General features: G+C 68.7%; 3 protein-coding genes across 3 annotated transcripts; 2 read left to right on the top strand and 1 right to left on the bottom strand.

The window, feature by feature from the left end:
• Positions 1-601: 601 nt before the first annotated feature.
• On the top strand, positions 602-1,351 carry AURANDRAFT_65335 (hypothetical protein; the record flags this gene model as incomplete). The annotated part of the gene is made up of 1 exon (XM_009040350.1): positions 602-1,351. The coding sequence occupies one exon, from the start codon at positions 602-604 to the stop codon at positions 1,349-1,351; it is 750 nt and encodes a 249-aa protein (XP_009038598.1).
• A 1,011-nt stretch (positions 1,352-2,362) lies between these two features.
• AURANDRAFT_65334 (hypothetical protein) lies at positions 2,363-3,052 on the top strand (the record flags this gene model as incomplete). The annotated part of the gene is made up of 1 exon (XM_009040351.1): positions 2,363-3,052. The coding sequence occupies one exon, from the start codon at positions 2,363-2,365 to the stop codon at positions 3,050-3,052; it is 690 nt and encodes a 229-aa protein (XP_009038599.1).
• Positions 3,053-3,362: 310 nt separating this feature from the next.
• Positions 3,363-10,540, bottom strand: AURANDRAFT_65333 (hypothetical protein; the record flags this gene model as incomplete). The annotated part of the gene is made up of 3 exons (XM_009040197.1): positions 3,363-3,404; positions 4,878-8,051; positions 8,252-10,540. The coding sequence occupies 3 exons, from the start codon at positions 10,538-10,540 to the stop codon at positions 3,363-3,365; spliced, it is 5,505 nt and encodes a 1,834-aa protein (XP_009038445.1).
• Positions 10,541-22,613: the final 12,073 nt, after the last annotated feature.

The raw sequence follows: 22,613 nt of genomic DNA, 5'->3' as shown, positions 1-22,613 counted from the left end.
TTGGTACCTATGGATGGGCTCGAGCATCTCAGGACACGAAAAGTTCTCGACCTCGAATGCCCGCACGCTGCCCGAGAAACTGTGTTGCGACACCGTCGGCGCCGGGGCTGCGCAGGCTCTGAGATCGTGGGAAAAGTGTGTCCTGAAGGTTTCGAGCCCCCCGCGGGTACCCATAGGGCGCCTCCAACCTCTAAGGACAAGAAAATATCGCACACTCGACTCACACCGCCGCCCTCTCGTCCCGCCGCCGAACAACCGTCGCGCTCGCGAGCCAACGCAATGATCTCAGCAGCCCAAATTCGCTGCCCCGCCCCGTCGAAGGGTTCCGCAGCCGCGCCGCGCCGCGCGACCCGCCATCGTTGCACTCAGCCCGCGCGCTGCGGCGTGGAAGAAGAAAGAAAACGCTAGCGGCGGCCCCGAGTAGTACGAGGACCTCGCGTTTCGCCTGCCACCCCATCTAGATTTATATCCCCTTGCAGTTGCAGCTCCGGGAGCTCTCCGCGGGGATGCTGTATCCCGCAGTGCCGCACCCAAAACTCCCGAGGGGTAATGTCGGCTGCCCTCGTTCAACATGCTGAATCGCCTCAGATCGTGAAGCACGATGATGCGGCCGCGACGGCTCTTACTGCTCGTGATCGCCGGCGTGCTCGCCGTCGACGCGTTCCGCATGGCACCGCGACCTCGGCCACCGTCGGCGCTCGCCGCGAAGAAGAAGAAGCGGCGCAAGAGCGGCGCCGCCAAGCCGTCGTCGGCGGCCGAGGCGCCGGTGGCGCCTCCGGCCTTCGCGTTCCCGACGGCGGAGGCCATCGGCGCGCCCATGGACGGCGCGGAGGTCACCGCGCCGGCGCGGGACGTGTCGCCGGCCGTGGCGAAGATGGAGGCCCTCGAGGCCGCGCGCGCGGCCGCCGCCGCCGCGGACTCGAACGCGGCGGCGCTCGCGGGCGACGCCAAGGACCTCATCGTCGACGAGCCGGGCAAGCTCTTCGGCTCGTCCGTCGACGCCCAGCTCGAGGCGCGGCGCGCCGGCGGCGCGCCGAAGCGCGCGCGGAAGGCCGCGCCGGAGCCGGCGGAGGACCGCGGCGGCTTCGCTTTACCGAAGTTCGAGCTGCCGGAGACCGACGCCGTCGCGCGCCAGCTCGGCGGCCGGAAGCCCGACGACCCCCTCGACGCCTTCGACTACGGCATCGGCGGCATCGTCAAGCGCTCCGTCTTCTTCCTCGGCATCTCCGCCTTCGTCTTCGACCTCTACCTCAACTCGCCGTTCTTCGAGCGCGCGGCCGAGCCGCCCGCGCTCACCGCGGCCAAGGAGGAGATGGCCAAGTACCAGCCGGAGAAGGATGGCGGCGACTAGGGGCCGGGTCCTGCTGGACCCTCTCGTCGGCGGCGCGACCGGCGCCGCCGTGGGCCGCGGCGTCGGCGACGGGGGCGGCTTCAGAAGGAGCTGGCCCCACACCGCGACGATCGCTAAGACGAAGACGGCGCCGATGACCGTGAGCTTAGAGCTCAGCGGCGCCTTATTGCGCACGAACTGGTACCTGCGGCGGGCGCGCGCGTGAGCCGCCGAGCGCGCGACCGACTCGCGACGACTCGTCGCGGCGCGGGGGTCTCGGGTATCTGTTCTAAGGCTGTCGTCATTCTCCGAAGAGTGACGTTGGTAGTAGCAAATATGTTCGGTTTCTCGTCAGCGACCAATGACGGCGCGCGATGGGACGCGGCGCGCGACGTCTCGAAGGCGTCCTCCGAGTCGTCGACAGCGAGGCCGTCGTCGCCCTCCCACCGCGGGAAGGACCGCTTGCGCTCCGCCCACGTCGGCGAATGGTGCGCAGTGGACTTTTGGCGGCCCGGGATCATCATGCGCTTCTCTTCCTCTCTCAGATCGACGTCGAGCATCATGGCGCCGGCGTCGTTGTGGAGATCGCTCAAGCACATCTCAAGCGGCCGCTTCATCACCTTTAAAATCCTGATGGTCGCCGCCTTCATCTTCGCGGCTTGCCTGCTCGGCGCGCGAGCGTACGAGTCGTGCCTCAACATGCATGAAAAAGCGTGTGATCGCGAGGCGGATTGCCAATGGAAAGACCCATGCCACGGGAAGAAGTGCTGCCAGCGGGTCGCGCGGCCCGAGCGGCCGTCGGGCCTCGGCCCGCGCTACGACACGAGACCGGCGAACGTCTCGGAGACGTCGATCATCTTCATCAAGATCCAGAAGTGCTCGAGCAGCACCGCCGCCGGCGTCGCGCGGCGCGTCGCTTCGCGACACGGCCACGTCGGCTTCGCTTCCACTCGCTTTGCTTCCCAGCACGATGTGAAAGCGACGACGACGAGTCCGGCGGTCTATGCGAATCACGGGACATTCGTGAAGTTCATGCATGAATTCCAGGAGGGCGGCACCTGGCGCGCGTTCCTCTGGACGGTCGTGCGCGAACCCATAGCGCGGAGCGTTTCCGCGTTCTTCTTCTTCAGAGTCACGAGACACCACGGGAAGGACTCCGACCACAAAATACAAAACAAACTCGGATCCCACACGGACTATCTCTGGAACTACCTGCGAACGGACCTCGCATCCGCGCCGCGGCCGGGCGACGTCGACAAGCTCCTGGACGTCTACGACCTCGTCGGGACCACGGAGCTCTTCGACGAGACGATGGTGCTGCTGGCGACGCGCCTGGGCTTGCCGCTCGGCGACGTGCTCTCGGTGAGCGCGAAGGACTCCAGCGTCGCCGGGGCCCGGGACGACAGGACCGGCGACGCTCTCGTCCACGCGGACGCGTCGCAGATGGCGCGCGTCCGCAAGTGGGCCGAGACGACCGGCTTCGAGGCGCGCGCGGCCGCCGACTACGCGATCTGGCGCAACGCGTCGGCCCGCGTGCGACGCGACGTCCGCCCGCTGAAACGCAAGCTCGCCGAGTACCGCCGGCTCAAGCGCGCCGTCGCCGATCCCTGCGCGGCGGACCCGCGGAACTTCGAGGAAGACCAGTGCCTCTGGAGGGACAACGGCTGCGCCCAGCCGTGTATCGACGCCGGACTCGCGCGCGACGCCGGGTTTCCCTTTTAACACATGCATCGATCGATCCGTGTGAGTGAACGCGCGCGATCGCGAGGACTTGGTTCAACGCAGGAAAGACACCCAAATCCGTGCCAAACAACACAAAATCCGAGCAACATTTTACGCGGCGGCGCCGCAACCGCGCGGCCCGCCGCCGAGCGAAGCAGGGGCCGCGTCCTAGGGATCGCGGCGCGCTGGCCAGCAACTCGGAAGCAAATAAGGCTGGCGCCACTTCTCGCGACCTGGCTCGGCTCGCGTCCCATTTAAGACCGGGGGATGGAGGAGGGGGCGGGGAAGAGGCGACGCGAGGGCCCGGGGCCTAGGCGTCCTCCGCGTCGTCGACGACGGGCGGGAGCTCGACCTTGACCGCGGGCGTCGGCGCCCACTTGAGGACGAGGGAGTCCAGCGACCCGGAAGACAGGAGCGCGGCTTCGGACGCGTAGTTCAGGCAGGACACGGGCCCGCCGTGCGCGTGGACGGAGACGACGGCCGCGTCCGGGTCGATGCAGGGGTACGCCTGCACCTTGAGGGCGCCGTTTAGCGTCGCCGACGCCATGGTGTCGGCGCGGCGCGCCGTGGCGACGACGGGGTCGCCGTCGGGCTCGTCGGGCCAGAGGCAGATCTTCTCGTAGCCCACGCAGACGGTCTCCGTCGCCCAGGCGACGTCGTTGAGCGTGTTCAGGGGCACCTCCTCGCCGCTGAGGCAGGAGCAGGCCAGGAGCTGGAGCGACGTCGACACGGCGCGGACGTACTTGCTGTCCGCGGAGAAGTCCAGCTGGAGCACGGGCGCGTCGTGCTTGTCGAAGACCGCGAAGAGCTCGTAGGGCGTGAGCCCGGACACCGTGTAGAGGTAGACGATGTTGTCCGCGGAGCCCAGCGCGAGGACGGACCCGTCGGGCGAGTAGGCGGCGCAGGTGACGTGGGCCTTGGCGTTGTGGCCCTCGGCGATTTTCGCCAGGGAATAGCCGCCCGTCGCCTCGTCCTTGATGACGTCCAGGACCACGAAGCGGCCGTCGACGTCGAGCGCGGGCGCGCCGGAGCCCACGCCCACGCACAGGTGCTGGCCCGACGGGGAGAACGCGCAGGCCCGCGCCGCGAAGCCGACGTCGTAGTCGCAGAGCTTCCGGTCCGTCGCGAGGTCCCACAACCGCAGCAAGCCCGCGTCGCCGCACGACGCGAAGGTCCCCTCGTGGACGGCCAAACCCCGCGCGCCCCGCTCCTCGCCCTCCAACAATACGCAGGCCTTGCCGCTGTCCGTGACGACCTCGTGGAGGAGCGCGTTGGCCGTCGTCGCCGCGACCCGTAAGAATTTCAGGTCGCACGCGACGCCGCGCACGGGCGCCTCGCCCAGGAAGTAGGAGCTCAGGATCTGCAGGTCCGCCGTCGCCCAGACCTTGACCCAGCCGTCGGCGCCGCCCGTGACGCAGCGGTTTTCGGTGGTGGCCGTCGCGCACGCCGCGCCGCCGCCGTGCGCCGTCTCGCAGGCCACGCGCGTCACTAAGCCGGCGTGGGCCGCCGACTTCTGGGTCCACTTCTCGAGCATGCCCCCCTGGGTGCCCGCGAGGAGCGCGTCGCCGCAGCAGACGCCGCAGAGGTACGCGCCTAAACCGCCCTCGGGCACGCACGTGTCCGCCGCGACGAGGTTGCGGCCCCGGAGCTTGAGGAAGACGACGTCGGGCGTGCCGACGGCGGCGCCGACGCCGCCGACGGCGACGTCGAAGGCCGACGCGCAGGCCGCCGTGCCGAAGGCGAGGAACGCGCACGCGTGGAGCGCGCACGGCGTGCTCGCCAAATGCGCGCCGTCCGTCCAGTCGCCGCGCGGGCTCGACCAGACGCAGACCGTCTGCGCCTTGCCGAAGCCCGTGCCCACGGCGGCGACGAACTTGCCGCAGGGCGAGAAGGCGAGGCGCGTCATCGCGCCGCGGAGCCGCGGCGGCAGCGACGCGACCTCGACGAGCGTGCACGCGTCCAGGATCTTCAAAGGCGCCACGGAGTCCCACTCGCCCGCGGCGCAGTAGGCGCCGTCGGCGGACACCGCGAAGGCGGAGATGGGCTTCGTGCAGCCCTCGTAGAAGACCTGCTTGTGGGCCTTGCCGTCGTAGGCCACGACCAGGCGGCCCGCCGCGTAGGTCACGCCCCCCTTGGCGTTGTAGCCCACGCTCTCCTTCGTCGTCGGCACGCCGTAGGCGAACTGGAGCACCGGCGCCCGCGCGGGCGCGTCGACGGCCGTCGGGTCCTCGGACGGGGGCAGCACCTCGTCCTTCCACGTCGCCTCCGGCGCCTCGGGCGGCGGCGCGAGGCCCACGGGCGCCAACGACGCGGCGAGCGCCGCGGCGGCCTCGTCGTCCAGCGACGCCTTCTCCGGGCCGACGTTGCGCTTGCGGGACCACTGGAAGAGGCACCGGTCCGTCTCGCCCGCGGACGCGAGGAAGTCGGACTTGGGCGTGAAGCGGACCATGGCGACGCGGGGCCCGTGGCCCACGAAGGTCTTCGCGGGCGCGCCGGGCGCGACGCAGGGCCAGCGGTAGAGGTTCACCGTGCCGTAGTCGTCGGACGTCGCGAGCAGCTCCTTGTCGAAGGACCGCGAGCAGCTCGTGAGGTCGTCGGTCTTGGAGAAGGCCGGGTAGGCGCCGAGCACGCCCCAGCCGATGGTCGACGTCCAGGCGTCCCAGGGCTCGTTGGCCTGCTCCGAGAGGCCGTCGCCCTGGACGTCGCCGGACTTGGCGTCGTGGACGACGCACTCGAACTGCGGGCCGGACGAGCACGACATGACGGAGGCCGAGTTCTCCGTGAAGTCCAACGTCCGCGGCGGCTCCGTGTGGCCGACGCACGTCGCCTTCAGCACAAAGTTGTTGAGCGTGTCGTAGACGTAGATCTTCATGTCCGCGGCGCCCGCGCACATGGCCTCGCCGTCGGGCGAGAACTTGATGCACGTGATGGCCGCCGTCGTGTCCTTGAGCTCCTTGACGACCTCGAGGGACGGCTTCAGGGTGGACACGACCAGGACGACGCCCGTCTTCGACGACGCGGCCTCCTCGGCGCCGAGGCCGAGGCCGATGAGGTGGCCGTTGGGCATGAAGTTGAGCGCGCGGGAGCACTCCTCGAGCTTCAGCGCGCGGAGCTGCTTTTTCGCGGCGAGGTCCCAGGTCCGCAGCGTCATGTCGTCGCCGACCGTCGCGAGCTCGCCGAGGATCGGGTGCGCGGCGACGGCCGCGAGCTTGCCCCGGCAGTGGCCCGTCACCAGCGCGCCCTTGTTCACGTCCGACTCGTCGAGCGTCGATAACTCGTAGATCTCCGAGCCCTTGGTGCCCACTAAGACCTTGCGCCGGTCGACGTTCAGGCACGCCGACGCCACGGACGACACCACGGCGTCGTAGTCCGGCCTACCCAAATCGAACTCCATCTTCATCTCGAGCTCGGGCGTCAGCAGCTTCACCTTGCCGTCGTAGCCGCCCGTGACGAGCGCCACGGCCGACGTCTCCGGCCCGTCCTCGGCGCCGGGGAGAACCGGACACGTGAAAATGGACGTCACGGGGCCGCTGTGCATCTTCTCGCCGGACCCGATGGCGCGGCCGTCCAACTTGAAGACGCCGCCGGACGCCGTGCCGATGACGGCCTCCTCGACGCCCTCGCCGGACGTGATCCAGCCGCAGGCGGGCACGGTCTGGCGCCGCGCGGCCGCGCCGAAGATGCCGCGCTTCACGCAGACGCCGCGGCCCACGAGCGACGCGACGCCGAAGGAGTCGACGGCGCCGTAGACGAGCTTCGTGCCCGCGGCATTGAAGGCCATGCTCAGCACCTTCTTGCCGCCGGTAGGGCCCGCGCGGGCGAGCGCGCCGTCGTCCCAGTCGAAGACGGAGACGTCGTGGTCGTCGTTCTGCGCCGCGCACGCGAGATATTTCCCGTCGGCGGAGAAGGCGAGCGCGGAGCACGCGCGACTCCCCGCGTTTAAAAAGAAGGTGCGCTGTACGACGCCGTCGAGCGTGTTCCAGACGACGACCGTCGGCGCGTCGCCGACCTGCGCCGTCGCGCACAACTCGCCCAATGGGTGCATGGCCGTCGCCGTGATCACGTCCGTGTGGCGGAGCATGTGGCGCTGGGATCGTTTCGTTTTATCCAGCACGATGCCCACGCAGGCCGCGGGGTAGACGACGTCGCCGCTAACGTTGTAGCGGACGTTTGACGTCATTTTCTGACCCGCGTAGCCGTGGACCCAGTCGAGCACGAGGTCGTCGTTCGTCACGGCCGGGCCCAGGTAGGGCTCGGCGGCGGGCGCGACGACCGTGTCCTTGAAGGGCGCCGTCGCGTCGAACTTGTCGACCGCGTCCTCGGCCTCGGGGTCGACGTCCTCGAGCTCGAACAATTTCGCGACGACGTCGCCGCGGACGGCCTTGAACTTGTCGCTCCTGTCCTCGATCTCCAGGTCGATGCCGTCGACCAAGGTCTCGTCGTCCTCCGCCTTATAGTCGACGACGACCTCCTCGTCGTCGTCCGGCGGCGGCGCGTCCGCCGCGTCCGCGGCGTCGGCCTCGTCGACGCGCTCGTCGACGTCCAGCACCCACTGGAAGACGCAGCCGTCGGACGCGCCGCCGCTGAGTAGGCCGTTCGTCTCGCCCGTGAGAAATGCCACGCCGCACAGCCCCGGGCCGTGGCCCGCGGACGACTGGAAGCCGGACTTGTCGAGGCACGGGTACGGCAGCAGATCGACGGACCCGAACTGGTCGCCGACCGCGCACAGACCCAGCGCGGGCGCCGCGGCGACGACGCCGGCGTCCGCCGGCGTCGCGAAATACAACGACGACACGACGCCCTTGTAGCCGTAGGCGACGGGGCACGTCGCCGTCTGCCACGCGACGTCTTTCGCCGCGTCCGGCGCCGGCGACGACGCGTCCTCGGAGGAGATGATGGCCAAATCCAGGTCCACGGTGCCGACCTGGAGGAGCGGCGCGCCCTCGGCGAAGTCCATCTTCGACACGACGCCCGAGACCTGGGCCGTGCCCTTCAAGACCTGGGCAGCAAAAGGGTGCGAAATTCCCAACTTCAAAGGCTCCTATCTCGGTCGTTTTCCGCTCGTTTCGGCTGATTTTTGGACGAGCGATCATCTCTTGGAGCGGTCTCGAAGCGTGGATGCTTTTTCTGGAACGCGCGCGCGCGGAACACCCACGTTGAAGCGACGTTGAATCACCCTTTTCCCGCCCCGTTCAAGACGTAATCCGTCGACGTGAAGAAGTGGACCTTGTCGTCGCACGCGAGCGCGATGGTCCCGTCGGACGCCCACTTGCAGTCGATGACGGCCGCCGGCGGCGGCGCGTCCGGGTCCGGCTCCGCGGGCTCCGCGGGCTCCGCGCCCTCCTCGACCTCCGGCGCCGGGTTCGGGTCCAGCGTCTGCACCTGGAGGAAGTCGTCGCCGATCGCGAAGACCAAAGCGGTGCCCTTCTCCAGACCCACGAGCAGCGACGTGTTGTCCGCGGAGAAGCAGACCGACGTCGGGGCGGACTGCAGGACCTCCCGGAACAGCGTCTTCTTCGACTCCGCGTCGAAGACCGTGACCGCGCGGTCTTTCCCCGCCGTCGCGAAGAACGCGCCGGAGGGAGACGCGACGAGCGCCACCAAACCGCCGCTGCCCGAGGGCCCGCGCACGAGGGGCCCGCCGCCGAGGGCGGACCCGACGGGCGGCGGCCCGCCCTCCTCGCCCTCGGGCACGGGCGGCACCGTGGACAGCGCGGCGAGCTCGTACAGCTCGCCGTCCGTCGTGCCCACGAGGCACTTCTCGCCCAGCGGGTGCAGGCACACGGCCACGGGCGACCCGACGGCCGGGAGCGTCGCGAGATCCATCTGGCACAGGATGTCGAGCGTGTCCGCGCGGAAGATCTTGACCTTGCCGTCGACGCCCGCCGTCGTCAATAAAGCGGTTTTCGTGCCGCCGGACGTGAAGTGCAACGCCGCAATGGCGCCGACGTGGGCCTCGGTCGTCTGGAAGCAGTTGCGGCCCTTCCAGAGCAGTAATTCGCCGTCGCCCGACGCCGTCGCCACCAAGGCGTCGTCCGCGGGCGACCCGCCCGGCGGCGCGTCCAAGCCTTTCACGCACGTGTAGGTCCGCGCCTTCTTGCCCGCGGCGCCGGGCAGGCCCGCTTTCGGTGCGAAGTTGTACTTGTCCTGGCCCGACGCCATCCAGAAGGTGACGTGGTCCGCGCCGCAGGAGACGAAGCAGAGGCTGTGGGCCGTGAAGCACGCCGCGTACGTCTTTTTACCCAAAACGAAGGACGCGACCTTGGACTTGGCCGCGAGGTCCCAGAGCGCGAGGTGGTCCCGCGCGTCGACGGACAGCAGGAGCTTACCGCACTTGGAGAAGTCCAGCACCGTGACGGCGCCCCTGTGGAAGCCGCGGAAGACGGCCTTGGATTCCCTAGTGGCCGCGTCCCAGACGCAGACCTTGGCCTCGTCGCCGCCGTCGCCCGACGCGAGCGTCGCGCCGTCGGCGGAGAGCGCCAGCGCGGAGATGGACAGGCCGTGGTCCAGGAAGAACTCCTGCCTCGGTTTGAAGCCCTCTTCTTCGGTGCCCACGGATTGCAATACGCAGACCTCCGCGGCGTGGAACGCGACCGCGCCGGTGGCGCAATAATGACAATTCATGCGCACGCCCGGCGCGCCGAAGCCGAAGACCCAGGACAGCTCGAGCGTCGAGTCGGGCTTCGTCGAGACTGACGCGGGCGGCTCCGTGGGGATCAGCTGGACGTGCGCGGCCTCGCACGGCGCGTCGCCCAGGCCGACGTCCTTCGTCGCGAGCCACTCCTTCTTGTCCACGCGCTTCTTGAAGTTCGTCGCGTCCGCGGCTAAGACCAGGGACGCCACGTCGGCGATGGCCGGCTTCTCCGCCGTCTCCGCGGGCGGCGCGCCGACGTCGTCGTAGTGCGCGAGCCAGCTCGACATCGTCGGATTGGAGTCGCAGTACGTCACGAACTTGGTCCGCGAGATCGTCGCCGTGTTCTCGAGGACGGGCTTCCCGTCGACGGAGAGCTCGCAGCCGAGGGCGAGCTTCGCCAACGCTTCGAATTCCTTGAGGGACGGGGGCGTGTCGAGGGAGATCTTCGACAAACCAACGACCGTCGACTTCATGAGCAGCGTGACCTCGTCGAGCATGAGCTCGCCGTTCTCGGAGAAGTCGTAGAGGTTGAAGACGAACATCATCTTCTTGTTCGCGTCCATGCCCGAGATGGCGGCGATCGTCGCCAGGAACTCGAGCGCGTCGATGAGGTCGTTCTTGTCCGTGTCGAAGACCTCGAAGAGCTTCCCGTAGAGGTCCCGGGCGGCGTCGTCGTCGAGCTGCAGCGTCTGCGTCAGCGCCCCGAGCATGCGCGTGAACTGCGCCGGGTTGAGGCCCCAGCCCTCCGTGTTCAGGTTGAAGGACCGCCAGAGCTCGTCGACGGCGGACTGCGGCAGGCTCAGGAAGGGCTCCGCCGCCTCGACGACGTGGCCCTTGCCCATCTTCTGGCCCATGGTGGTCGCCGCTCCACGCGCCGACGCCGGCGCGGCGAGGAACTTACGCGACGGCGGCGCCTCCGACCACGACGCGCTGGACCGCGAGGCAGCACAGGCCGGCCGTCCTTGGCAGCGCTAAGCCGTTTATGCGCTTAGATTTGTGAAGGGCAAATGTATCTTCGCCGCAACGGCGCTCGGGCTGCTAGACGGCGCCGGCGGCGGTCGACGTCGCGGACCGCGTGGACGACGCTGCCCCGACGCGCGGCTCCCCGAGTTGTTTTTAGTGGTCGACCGCGACTGACGCGCCGCGCCGCGCCGCGACCGCGCCGCCGCGCCGCGTAGACGACCATGGACGTCGACATCGACAACCCCGACGCGCCGGGCCTCAAGCTCGGCATGGGCGACGACCCCGAGGCCGAGTTCTCGCTGTCGGCCTTCGAGGCGCTGGAGCGCGACTTCCAGGAGGTGCTGGCGACCCTCGCCGGCGACCGGTCCCTCGACCGCTTCCGCGCGGAGTACGAGAAGATCCACCGCGCGCTAAAGCGGTCCCACGACCACGAGCGCAAGCTCATCAAGAAGGTGCGCGAGCTCAACACGGAGATCGTCAACAACGCCAGCAAGGTCCACACGGCGCTCAAGCTGAGCCAGGACGACCAGAACACCATCGGCACGCTGCGCAAGGAGATCGAGAAGGCGTGGAAGATGGTCGACGCGGCCCAGGGCAAGGAGTCGCGCGCCAAGGAGACGATCACCCAGCTCCGCGAGGAGATTTCCAATTTGTCGAAGCTCGTGGAGAAGGGCGCCAAGCTCTCCGGCGGCCAGGAGTCCATGGTCAAGGAGCTCATCGGCACGCGCGACGAGCTGCAGCGCCAGTCCGAGGAGCAGACGCAGCAGACGCGCGCTTTAGAGGGCCAGCTCGCCGAGGTCCACCGCCACAAGGAGGAGATGGAGGTCGACATCGCGGGCCTGCGCGCGAAGGTGGAATCTTTGGAGGAGCAGCTCACGGCGCGCCAGGCCGAGGTGTCGCGCGAGCAGCGGCGCCGCGAGCGGCTGGACCGCGAGCTCCGCGACACGCGCGCGTCCCTCGACAAGCGCACGGCGGAGCAGGAGCAGCTTAATGCTGAAGTAACAACATCAGCGACGCAGATCGGCCAGCTGGAGAAGCAGCTCAACGACGCTAGGAACACGATGGACAAGTATTTGCGCGACTACGACACGCTGTACCAGCGGACGCAAAAGCTCACGGAGGACCTCGAGGAGCAGATCACGAAGAACCAGCAGCAGCACCTGGAGTCCGTGTCCCTCACGAAGGAGATGAAGGCGCGCAAGGACGAGATCGTGCGCATTACGATCGAGAAGGGCCAGCTCGAGCGGAAGATCGAGCGCGAGCATCGCGCGGCTTTGACGTACAAGAAGCTCCTCGACGAGTCGAAGACGCCCCTGCTGACGGCCCAGATGGAGATCACGGCGTTGCAGAAGGAGCTCGACTCCTTCAAGCGCCTCAACGAGAAGAAGGAGAAGGAGCGGGAGGTGTTGGAACGCGAGGCCAAGCTCGCGGCCAAGGACACGCAGCGCGCGGAGCAGCAGATCAAGCTCAGCGAGACCCACGTCAAGGAGCAGGAGCGCATCGCCTACTCGCTGGAGAACGAGATGAACGCCTTCAAGGCCGAGACCGTCAAGCAGCGCAAGATCATCTATCAATTGGAAAAGGAGCGCGAGCGCTACGGCGTCGAGGCGTCCGAGCAGCGCAACCTGTACCTCCAGGCCATGGAGGAGGTCAAGCTCCGGGACATGCGCGTCAACGAGCTCCAGAAGAAGGTCTCGGAGTGGGAGGCCAAGCTCAAGCAGCAGCAGCACCTCTACGAGAGCGTCCGGTCGGACCGGAACCTGTACTCGAAGAATCTGTTGGAGGCGCAGGACGAGATCGCGGAGATGAAGCGCAAGTTCAAGATCATGAACCACCAGATCGAGCAGCTCAAGGAGGAGATCTCCGCCAAGGACGAGGCCCTCGTCAAGGAGTCCTTCGCGCACCAGAAGGTCGAGAAGCAGTCGGAGCAGATGCGGAACGAGATCAGCCGCATGCGGCGCCTCATCGAGTCGAACGACGACATCATCCACAAGCAGGACGCGGAGATCCGGCGCCTGGCCTCCATGATCCGGCGCATGGACGACGAGGCGCTCACGCAGCGCAAGGAGTACGACCAGGTCATCAACGAGCGCGACATCCTCGGCACGCAGCTCATCCGCCGCAACGACGAGCTCGCGCTCCTCTACGAGAAGCTCAAGATCCAGATGTCGACGCTGCGCAAGGGCGAGGCCCAGTACACGGCGCGCGTCATGGACGTCCAGGTGCTGCGGCTCAAGGTCCGCGACGTGCAGCGCGAGCTCGGCATCGCGAACGGGTCGTCGTCCATGGTCGACGACCTGCGGCGCGAGCTCATCGCCGTGCAGCGCGAGCTCCTCCAGGAGAAGACCAAGGTCAAGGCTTTGAGCGAGGAGCTGGAGAACCCCATGAACGTGCACCGGTGGCGGAAGCTCGAGGGCAGCGACCCGGCGACGTACGAGATGATCCAGAAGATCCAGACGCTGCAGAAGCGGCTGATCACGAAGACGGAGGAGGTCGTCGAGAAGGACCTGCTCATCCAGGAGAAGGAGAAATTGTACCTCGAGCTCAAGAACATCCTCGCGCGCCAGCCGGGCCCCGAGGTCGCGGAGCAGCTCAGCGTCTACCAGTCGTCGCTCCGGGGCAAGACGCGCCAGATGAAGTCCATGGCCTCGGAGCTCAACATGTACCAGGCCCAGGTCAACGAGTACAAGTACGAGATCGAGCGCCTCACGCGCGAGCTCCAGGACGTCAAGCGCAAGTACTACGAGCAGAAGCGCCGCGAGCAGCTCATCAAGGAGATGGAGGACGAGGACGCGTCCCTGGGCAAGCTCCAGGCGCAGCAGCAGCTCGCGGCGGCCCAGTCCGCGAAGACGCGCTTCACCGGCGGCGGCTTCGCGATTCGGTAGCTCGCGCCGCCGGCCGCCGCGCGCCGAATACCCAAGCAGTCCCGGGCCCCGGCTCGTAAAGAGGGCTCCCATACGTGCGTCTGGCGCCCGGTCGTTGGGGAGCACGGGCGGACTCGCGCGTCGGCCAATCCCATTTCTTTTTTTTCAAGTACTGCAACTTGCACTGCAAGCCGATTCGGAAGGTTTTGGAAATTGGGGCTGCCGCGCGATGAGTGGTGACGATGCGCAGCCGCCGTCGCCGCCGGACCCGATCGCGCCGCCCGCGGAGTCCCCGCCGGCGCCGCCCGCGGAGGACGACCTGCCCTCGGGGTCGCTGGGGACGATGAACGTCAAGACGCTGCGCAAGTACGCCGAGGTCAAGGGCGTCGACGTCTCGCACTGCGAGACGCGCCTGGAGCTGATCCGCGCGCTGTCGCCCAACGACCTGCCGCCTCCGAAGAAGCGGCCGTCCTTCCTCAAGTCGTGGGCCGCGCGTCCGTCGCCGTCCGACTCCGGTCCGACGCCCGCGGCGGACGCGGCGGGCGGCGAGCAAGCGCGTCCCGCGCCCGCGAAGAAGCGCAACTCGTTCCTGAGCCAGGAGGGGTCCGAGGCGCCCAAGTGGGTCCAGGGCCGGCGCGTGTCCGTGCGCCTCGGCGCCCTGCCGCCCGAGCTCCGCGCCGACGACGACATCGAGCACTGCGGCGAGACGTTAACCACGAGGGAGCTGCCCCGGCACCTCCTCGACGACGACTTCGAGGTCCCGTCCTTCGACTACGACCAGCTCCAAAATATCGGCGCCGAGCCCGAGGGCTTCGGCCAGCAGGCGACGATCCACGGCTGCGTCGTGCCCCGGGGCCAGAGAGCCGGCCAGAAACACGCGCTGAAGATTTTGCGCAAAGAGCTCGCGGACTCCGACGCCGAGCGAAAAGCATTGCTCCGCGAGGTCCACTTCCTGGCGCGCATCCGCCACGACCACATCGTCGAGGGCCTGGGCTGCGGCGCGACGGCGGCGGGGCTGCCGTGCGTGCTGCTCGAGTGGCTCGAGTCGGACGTGATGCGGGCGATGCGCCTGAAGAACGTCGCGGACCCGGACGAGCGGTCCATGGCGCTCCAGGCCTGGCCCTCGCGCGAGCGGCTCCGCGTGCTGAAAGAGCTCGCGGCGGCGCTGGACTTCCTGCACTCCGGGGCCGCGCTCAACGGCGCGATCGTCCTGCACCGAGACGTCAAGCCCGAGAATTTGGGGCTGACGGGCGACGGGCGGCTCAAGCTCTTGGATTTTGGCCTGGCCGTGGCCCTGAAGCAGGACCGGGGCGCGTCCGGCCGCTACGCGCTCACGGGCGTCGGCAGCGTCCGCTACATGGCGCCCGAGGTCGTCCGCGGGGAAACGTACGGGACCGCGGCGGACGTCTACAGCTTCGCGATCCTCGCCTACGAGCTCTGCGGCCTGAACGGGCGGCCCTTCGGCGGCTACGACGAGAAGACGCACCGGGCGAAGGTCGTCGACGGCGGCGAGCGGCCGGTCTTGCCGGCGCGGTGGGCCGCGGCGCTCCGCGGCCTGCTCCCCCGCGCCTGGGCCGACGACCAGGACCGGCGCGTGGACATCGCGGAGGTGGTCATGATCATGGGCGACATCGTCGACGCGCCCGACACGAAGGACCCCCTCCCCGAGGACGGCGGCGGCTGCGCGTGCACGCTGTCTTGAGGAGGTACCTAGTAAGCGCGGGCGACGGCGGCGGCGGCGGACGTCGACGCCGCCGGCGCCGGCCGTCGATCGAGCTTCGCTTTGGGCGGGCGATGGAAGTGATGAGCTCTTGCTAGCGCCGCGAAGAGCCCGCCCGCACGCGTCACATTTGCAGCAGACAACACCAAGCACCGACCATGCTCACGCTCGAGGACCTCGCGGCGACGTCGGCGGCGCCGGCGACGCGCTCCGCCGAGAAGGCGCTCCAGCCCGGCGGCGGCTCCAAGGGCGGCCGCGCCGACGCGCTGCCCGACGAGGGCCACATCGCCGCGCCGCTGGCCAAGGCGACGGAGCGGCGGGCGCAGCGCGAGGTCGCCTACGAGCAGGCCAAGGGCACCGCCGACGGCTGGGACGACACCGTCACCGGCGAGGCCAAGGCGGACCGCCTCGCGTTCGGCGCGCGGCAGCCCGCGCCCGTGTCGTCGGCGGAGCTCCAGGGCAAGTTCTTCGCCGAGACGCCCCTGGAGCGGCGCATCGAGAAGATCCTGGAGTCGAGCGGCGCGGGTGACGAGGCCGCCGTCGCGCGGCGGGAGGCGAAGGCGCTGGAGGCCGCGGGCGTCGACGCGGAGCAGGCGGACGAGCGGCGCCGCGAGCTGTCGAAGACGCGGGATCTGCTCTTCTACGCGGAGCGCAAGGCCAAGTACCACGCGCGCGTCAAGTCCAAGGCCTACGCGCGGCTCCGGAAGAAGCGCTTGAAGAAGAAGGACGCGGCCGCCGAGGAGGCCGCGGCCGCCGCGGACCCGGAGCTGCGGCGCCAGCTCGAGGAGGAGGACGCGAAGAAGCGCATCATGGAGCGCATGGACCTGCGCCACTCGTCGACGTCGGCCTGGGCCCGCGGCGCGAAGATCCGCGGGAGGGGCGCCGTCGACGCGCGGCGCAAGGAGCTCGCGGAGAACCTGTCGCTCGGCGCGGCGCTGCGCAAGAAGCAGGACCTCGAGGCGTCGGGCAGCGAGTCCGGCTCCGACTCGGATTCCGACGACGGCGGCGACGCGCTCGGCGCCGCGCGCGCGGCCGCGGAGGCGTCGCTCGAGGAGTGCGACGGCGCGCTCGACCTGCCGCGGTCGGGCCTCCTGGACATGAAGTTCATGCGCAAGGCCCGCGAGGCCCAGGTCGAGCGCGCGCGCGACGACGCCGCCGCGCTCCTCGAGGAGCTCCAGGCCGAGGCCGACGCCGCGGACGACTCGTCGGACGACGACTCCGACGGCGGCTCCGACGGCGACGCGCTCGCGGACCTCCGCGCGCTCGGCGGCGTCGAGGACGCGCCCGAGGTCGCCGCGCCGGCGCCCGTCGTCGAACTCGCGCCGGGCAGCTTCCGCGTCGCGAAGAAGAAGTCCGCGGCGCCCGCGCCCGCGCCCGCGGCGCCCGCCGCGCCCGCCGCGGCCGACGACGCGGCCGACGAGGCGAACCCCTGGCTCGCGGCGGCGACGGCCGCGCGGTCCCGGGGCCGCCGGCCCATCGCGCGCGGCGCCGTCGAGGTCACGCGCGCGGAGCCCGCGCCGGCGCCCGCGGCGCCCGCGGCGCCGCCCGCCGCGACGACGACGACGACGACGACGACGGCGACGACGACGGCGCCGCGCCGGCCGCCGCGCCGGCGAAGCGCGTGGACCGCACGGCCCTGTCGCAGCAGGAGCTCGTGTCCATGGCCTTCGCGACGGACGACGGCGTCGCCGCGGATTTCGCGGCGCAGAAGCGCGCGGAGCTCGAGCCCAAGGCCGCGCCCGTCGCGCCGGCCCTCGCCGGCTGGGGGTCCTGGACCGGCGACGGCGTCGCGCCGCGCAAGGAGCGCAAGCGCAAGGCCGAGGCGCCGCCGGCGCCCGCCGTCGTCGACAAGAAGCCGCACGTCATCATCAACCCGAAGCGCGTGAAGAAGGCGTCGCTGCTCAAGGTCGCCCAGGTGCCCTACCCCTTCACGTCGCGGAGCCAGTACGAGCGCTACATGGCCAAGCCCGTCGGCGAGGAGTGGAACGCGCGCGCGACCGTCGGCAAGCTCACGAAGCCCAAGCTCAGCGTCCGCGCGGGCGTCGCCATCGACCCCATTCGCAAGGCCCCCGGGGGCGGCGGCGGCGGGAAGAAGCGGAAGGCGTAGCGTAAGGGTGCCGGAGGCTACTACTTAGCAGTATGACATTAATCCGAGTCCGAGTATTCTGATTCATACGCCTTAAAGGCGTCGACGGAGATGGGCGTTCGCTTGCGGAAGTCCGAGAATTCAGACAAACTATTGCAGGGTTCTCTATGGCATTCAATGAGAGGACTTTGTTCCCAAAACATTGGCCGTTTACGCCAGCGCCTTAGTCCTTCTGGATCTGGCGAAAAAACCATGATCTCCACCTCAAACCCGACGCGGCTGCGAATAGCGTCCTTCAGTTCAGATTGAGGTCTGCACTCGTCCAGCGACATCACTATCGGTTCCTGACTTCGGTCAATCTCAGCGTCGTAGTCTGCGAAATAAACCTCGAAACGGACGGCGTGTCGCTCGATCCTGAGCCCTGGCCGCTTCCGTTGAAGTTGATTTGAGACCGACAACGTGAGGCCATAGCCCCCCACATCTATTTCTGTACGAGGGAGAGGGTCGAAAAAAGAAAATTTCAAAATGGTTCTGTTCCACTGGCTTTCCGTGTCGACGATGCGCTGGAGCTTTGTGCAGGCTTCAGACAGATCGATCAGCACTTGCGAGGTGAATAGGCAGGCGGTAAGATCAAGGGTGGTCAGAGCGGGGTAGAAACGCATCACCACCCGCAGCGCTGCGTCGGCTCGGGGCCCAACCACTTCATCATTCCATGCCCAACTCGCCCGATCTCCCGGAAGTCCGACCGTTAGCGTCCGGCATGCTCCTCCCGAAACTCCGACCAGATGACGCAGCGATAGCGACCGCTGGCGCGCGCGCCACTGATTCATTCTGGCATTCAGCGATTGGCTCAGTTGCGCGACCTGCGCGACGTTGCCCAAGTCGAGCCACTCCAGCAGCGCATCCAGGACCAGGCCACGACTCGCGCTCATCGCTGTGCGCTCTTAGCCGCTGGCGCGGCTCCGCGCGGTACGTGTCGTGCTTGCCTAGTCTGCGCGTTCGCGCCCGACGGCGGTTAGCTATGCTCGGGCTGCGCCCATATGCATGCTTAATCGACCAGAGAAGCACCTCCGACCTCCTTGCAGTACAAGCGGTTAATTTGAACATCGAACTCGGGCTGTCCCGAAGCCAGGGCTGCCATCCAACAGTGTCGGCCTCGGTCCCGGTCGTTCGCGGGCGTCGGCCATGGGGCAGGCCGAGTCCGGCCAGCTCGGTCGCGAGCCGTCGAGTCCCACGGACAAGAATAACCTCGGCGTCGGGGTCGTCAATGTGCTCATGAAGCTGGGCTGCGTGTCGGGCCAGGACGCCTGCGACGGACCCGAGGAGGAGGTCCTGGAGTCGCCGCTAGACCCGCCGCACCCGCTCGACGGCGTGCCGGCGACCTTCTCCGAGGCCAACGACGTCGCGTTCCACCACGACGCGCAGGTCAGTCAGATGAACAAGTCCGAGGCGATTTTTCTCAGAGAGTTCAAGACGATGATGACGAGCGGCTTCAAACTGATCCAGCACGACGCCGGCCAGGCGACGACGCGCACGCTCCGCCTCGCGGTGGAGCAGGACCGGGTCATCTGGGGCGACGGCGCGGTGGAGTCCCTGCCCCTCGCGGACGTCACGCGCGTGCGCCGCGGCGCCGCGGGCGCGGTGCCCGAGGACGTCGACGAGCGCAGCCTCTGCCTCGAGGCGTCGGGCAAATGCTATGTCTTCGAAACCGTGGACACGGAAACGCGAGAGCTCATCGCCGACGGCTTCGACCTCATGCTCGAGCGGTAGTCGGCTTTCTAAGAAAATGGGCGCTTACTCGGCGGCGAGGGCGCAGGTCGTCGACTCCGGGTACGAGTTGGCGTACTGCTTCTGGTAGGCCGGGCAGTCCGGCTCCGTGCCGTTGCGCGCGGGGCACGACGTCGGGCAGTGGGGGTCGCCGGAGTAGCAGGCGCAGGCCACGGGGCAGAAGTAGGACAGGGGCTTCACCCCAAACCACCAGCCCTCCTCGACGCAGGGGTTGCTCCCGAAGCTGTAGGCCGCGACGCCCGCGGTGCCGTCGAGCGCCGCGCAGCCGTAGGCCCGGAGGATGCCCGACGGCGCTGCGACCCACTGCGACAGCCCGCCGGCCCAGTCGCTCGGCCAGGTCTGCGCGACGGCCGCCGCGTCGTCCAGGAACGCGAGGAAGTTGGCGTCGTCGGCGGCGACGTCCTCGCAGGGCAGCTCGTCGAGCAGCTGCGTGTAGACGCCGCTCCGCCGGCACTGGTCGCCGCAGCCCTGCTCGCCCGCGAACAAGGCCAGCGGGCTCGTGGGGTCGTTGCAGCCGCAGGTGTTCGGGCAGAGCTGGCGCGCGCGCTTGCCCGTCTTCGTGTTCGCCCGGCAGTAGTCCGCGAGATCCGCGCAGACGGGCGTGATGCACTCGCCCGTCTCCTGGACGCACGCGGGCGCGTTCGCCGGGCAGCCGCCGCAGGGGCCGCTGTCGACCGTGTCGCCGACGGCCGCCGCCAGCTGCTGGTTGTAGGGCAGGCCGAGGTCCAGGACGTCGTAGCACATGGGGTTCCAGATCGCCGCGGCCTCGGGCACCGTCCACTCGGACTTCGTGCCGACGGAGTAGTCCGTGCCGACGACGTCCTGCGTGAAGGTCTTGGCGACGAGGCAGCAGCCCGGCGCGTCGGCCCAGGGCTTGCCGTAGAGGGACCCGTCGTCCTCGATGCACGCGGAGCCCGGGCCCTGGGTGCCGCAGACGCCCTTGTAGCAGCACTCCTCCTCGGGCACGCGGCCGAGCTGGCGCACGAGCGCGTTGACCGTCGCGCCGGAGAAGGAGCCGTAGTTGGAGGCCATGGAGAAGTCGGGCTGCGCGTAGGGCACGTCGCCGCCGTCGGGGTAGTTGCGGTCGCGGTAGTCCGGGTCGTCCGCGGGGCGCGCGCTCGGGTCGCCGATCCACGCCGGGAAGGACCAGACGGGCACGCCGAAGCCGTCCTCGCCGATGACGAAGTCGCGGTCGCCGGCGCAGAGCGCGTCGCGCGCCTCCACGATGTGCTCCAGGTTCGGCAAGACGACGCCGTACATGAGGAAGCCCACGAGGGTCACGCAGCTGCCCATCGTCACGAGCGTCCGCACGCCGATGCCCTTCCAGGCCGCGGGCCGCGGCACCGCGTGGCCCCGGTGCGAGTCGACGTAGGCCTGGGCCTTCGTCGGGGCCAGGGAACTGAAGATGAGCTCGTCGACGCCGAGGACGAACTCGAGCGCGACGGTATTTAAAAGCAGATCCGTCATGTCGATCGTCACCGTCAAGAACAGACACCCGCACCAGAGCAGCGCCAGGCAGATGGCCGAGCGGACCAACAGCACGAAGCCCACGGAGAACTTTCGGGACCGCGACAGGGCCGTGAAGCTGTACTCGCCCTCGTCGTGCTCGGCCACGGTCGTCCGCGGCGCGGTCGGCGAGTAGTAGAGCGCGCGGACGTTGGCCCAGATCGAGTTCGTCTCGCCGGCGATGGTGAGAACCCAGACCGTGAGCGCCACGAAGCACATGGACGGCCCCGGCGCGAGGAACGACGCGTCGATGGCCGCGCCCGCGTAGGACTTGTACGTGTCGTACGCGTCCGACTGCGTCGCGGACGTCTCGAGGCCCGCGTCCGTGTCGCAGACGCGCCGCGCGAGGGACTTGTCGTAGTTCGCGTCGTAGTACTCGACGCTGTGGGCGACGTTGACGCGCCAGCTCTTCAGGTCCGAGATCGTCGCGTCGCCGACCTCGAACTCGATGAGGTTCGCGCGGACGATGTTGAGGAAGAAGAGCTGGATGAAGCCGTTGAAGAAGAGGAGGAAGATGAGGAGCCAGGACGTGCCCGCCTCCATGGGGCCCGTGAAGGCCACGTAGGCCACGGACCACATGGACGCCTACCAAGCATGTCGGTAACGATTCCTCTTCGTGTTCCCGGTCGAAAAATCTCTCGAAAATCGTCACCGCGACAGGACGCTGATGGACGCCTCCAGCTCCTCCGTCTCCTCGTAGTCGTCGGCCTCGTCGGCGATCTCCAGCTCCTTGTCCGTGGGGCCCGCGTCCTTGGCCTCGTCCTTGGCCTCGTCCTCCTCGTCGTCGCTCCGGGCGGCCTCGACGCCGAGCTTGTCGATGGTCCGCCGGAGCCGCCGGAGGTCCTTCGCCTGCGTTTCGGAGAACTTGGCCTGCCGCTCCACGAGCGCCTCGAGGGAGATGATCTTCATGGCCAGGGCCTCGAGCTGGTCCTTCTCGACGGCCGGCGTCGCCTGGCCGACCTCCGTGAACTCGAAGAGCTCGCTTTGGGGCTCGAACGGCTGCATCGGCTGCGGGTCGTCCTCGTAGCAGCCCACGATGCAGCAGCTGAAGGGGTCCTGCTGCGGCGGCGGCGGCGCCGTTCCATGCGGGACGACGAAGCCGCTGCCGCGCGGCGGCGGCGGCGGCACCTTCCGGAGGCGGCGGCGGTTGCGCCGCGGCGGCATATTTGGTGGAGGAACTCACTCGCGACGGCCACCTCGGCTTGATTGGGCCGGTGTGCTCCAGATTTCGAAACGACAACATCTTCGCGAAGAGTTGTTGCAGTCCGGAGTCGACAGCAGAGCTCTGACTCCTAGGATGGTCCTTACGCCGAAAAGAGACCGTCGGAGCGTCGCGCGGCGGTTCCGCTCGAAACCGCACGCGGCGGTTCCGCCCGGAGCGCCCGAAACCGCGCGCGCCGCCGCCGCCGCCGCGCCGGACTACCACGTGTACTCGCACGCGTAGAGCTGGAGGAGGTTCTCGACCTTCGTTCGATTGTTGAGCTGGGCGTACTCGAGGGCGCTCTGCTTGTCCTTGTCGACGATGCGCACGTCCGCGCCGGCCTGCGAAAAGACGGGCGTTCCGGGGACGCGCCGCGACAAAACATCGAGGCGCGGGTCTCGCGCGTCGAGGATCAGTTTGCAGATCTTGTCGAAGCCGCCGGCGGCGGCGTACATGAGGGCCGTCGCGCCGGAGTCGTTCTTCTGGTTGAGGAACGCGTTGAGCTTCAACAGGAGCTGCACGATCTCGAGCTGGCCGTGGCGGCACGCGACCTGCAGCGCGCGCATGCCCTCGTCGTCGAGGCTGCAGTTGACGAGGTCTGGCGACTTCTGGAGCATGGCCGCCACCTCCTTGTCGTCGCCCGCCTCGATCCGCTGCTCGAGGACGACCTGCAAACGCGCGCGCGTCGAGGGTTTTGAACGACGCGGGATCCGACGCGGGAAATAATCGCGCCTTCGGGTCCTTGGACTTCTTCTTGCCGCCGCCGCCCTTGCGCCTATCCGGCGCGTCGCCCGCGGGC

Source organism: Aureococcus anophagefferens, assembly GCF_000186865.1.
Source record: "Aureococcus anophagefferens unplaced genomic scaffold AURANscaffold_14, whole genome shotgun sequence".
Lineage (NCBI taxonomy): Eukaryota > Pelagophyceae > Pelagomonadales > Pelagomonadaceae > Aureococcus > Aureococcus anophagefferens.
This window is presented reverse-complemented; position numbering and strand designations above follow the sequence as displayed.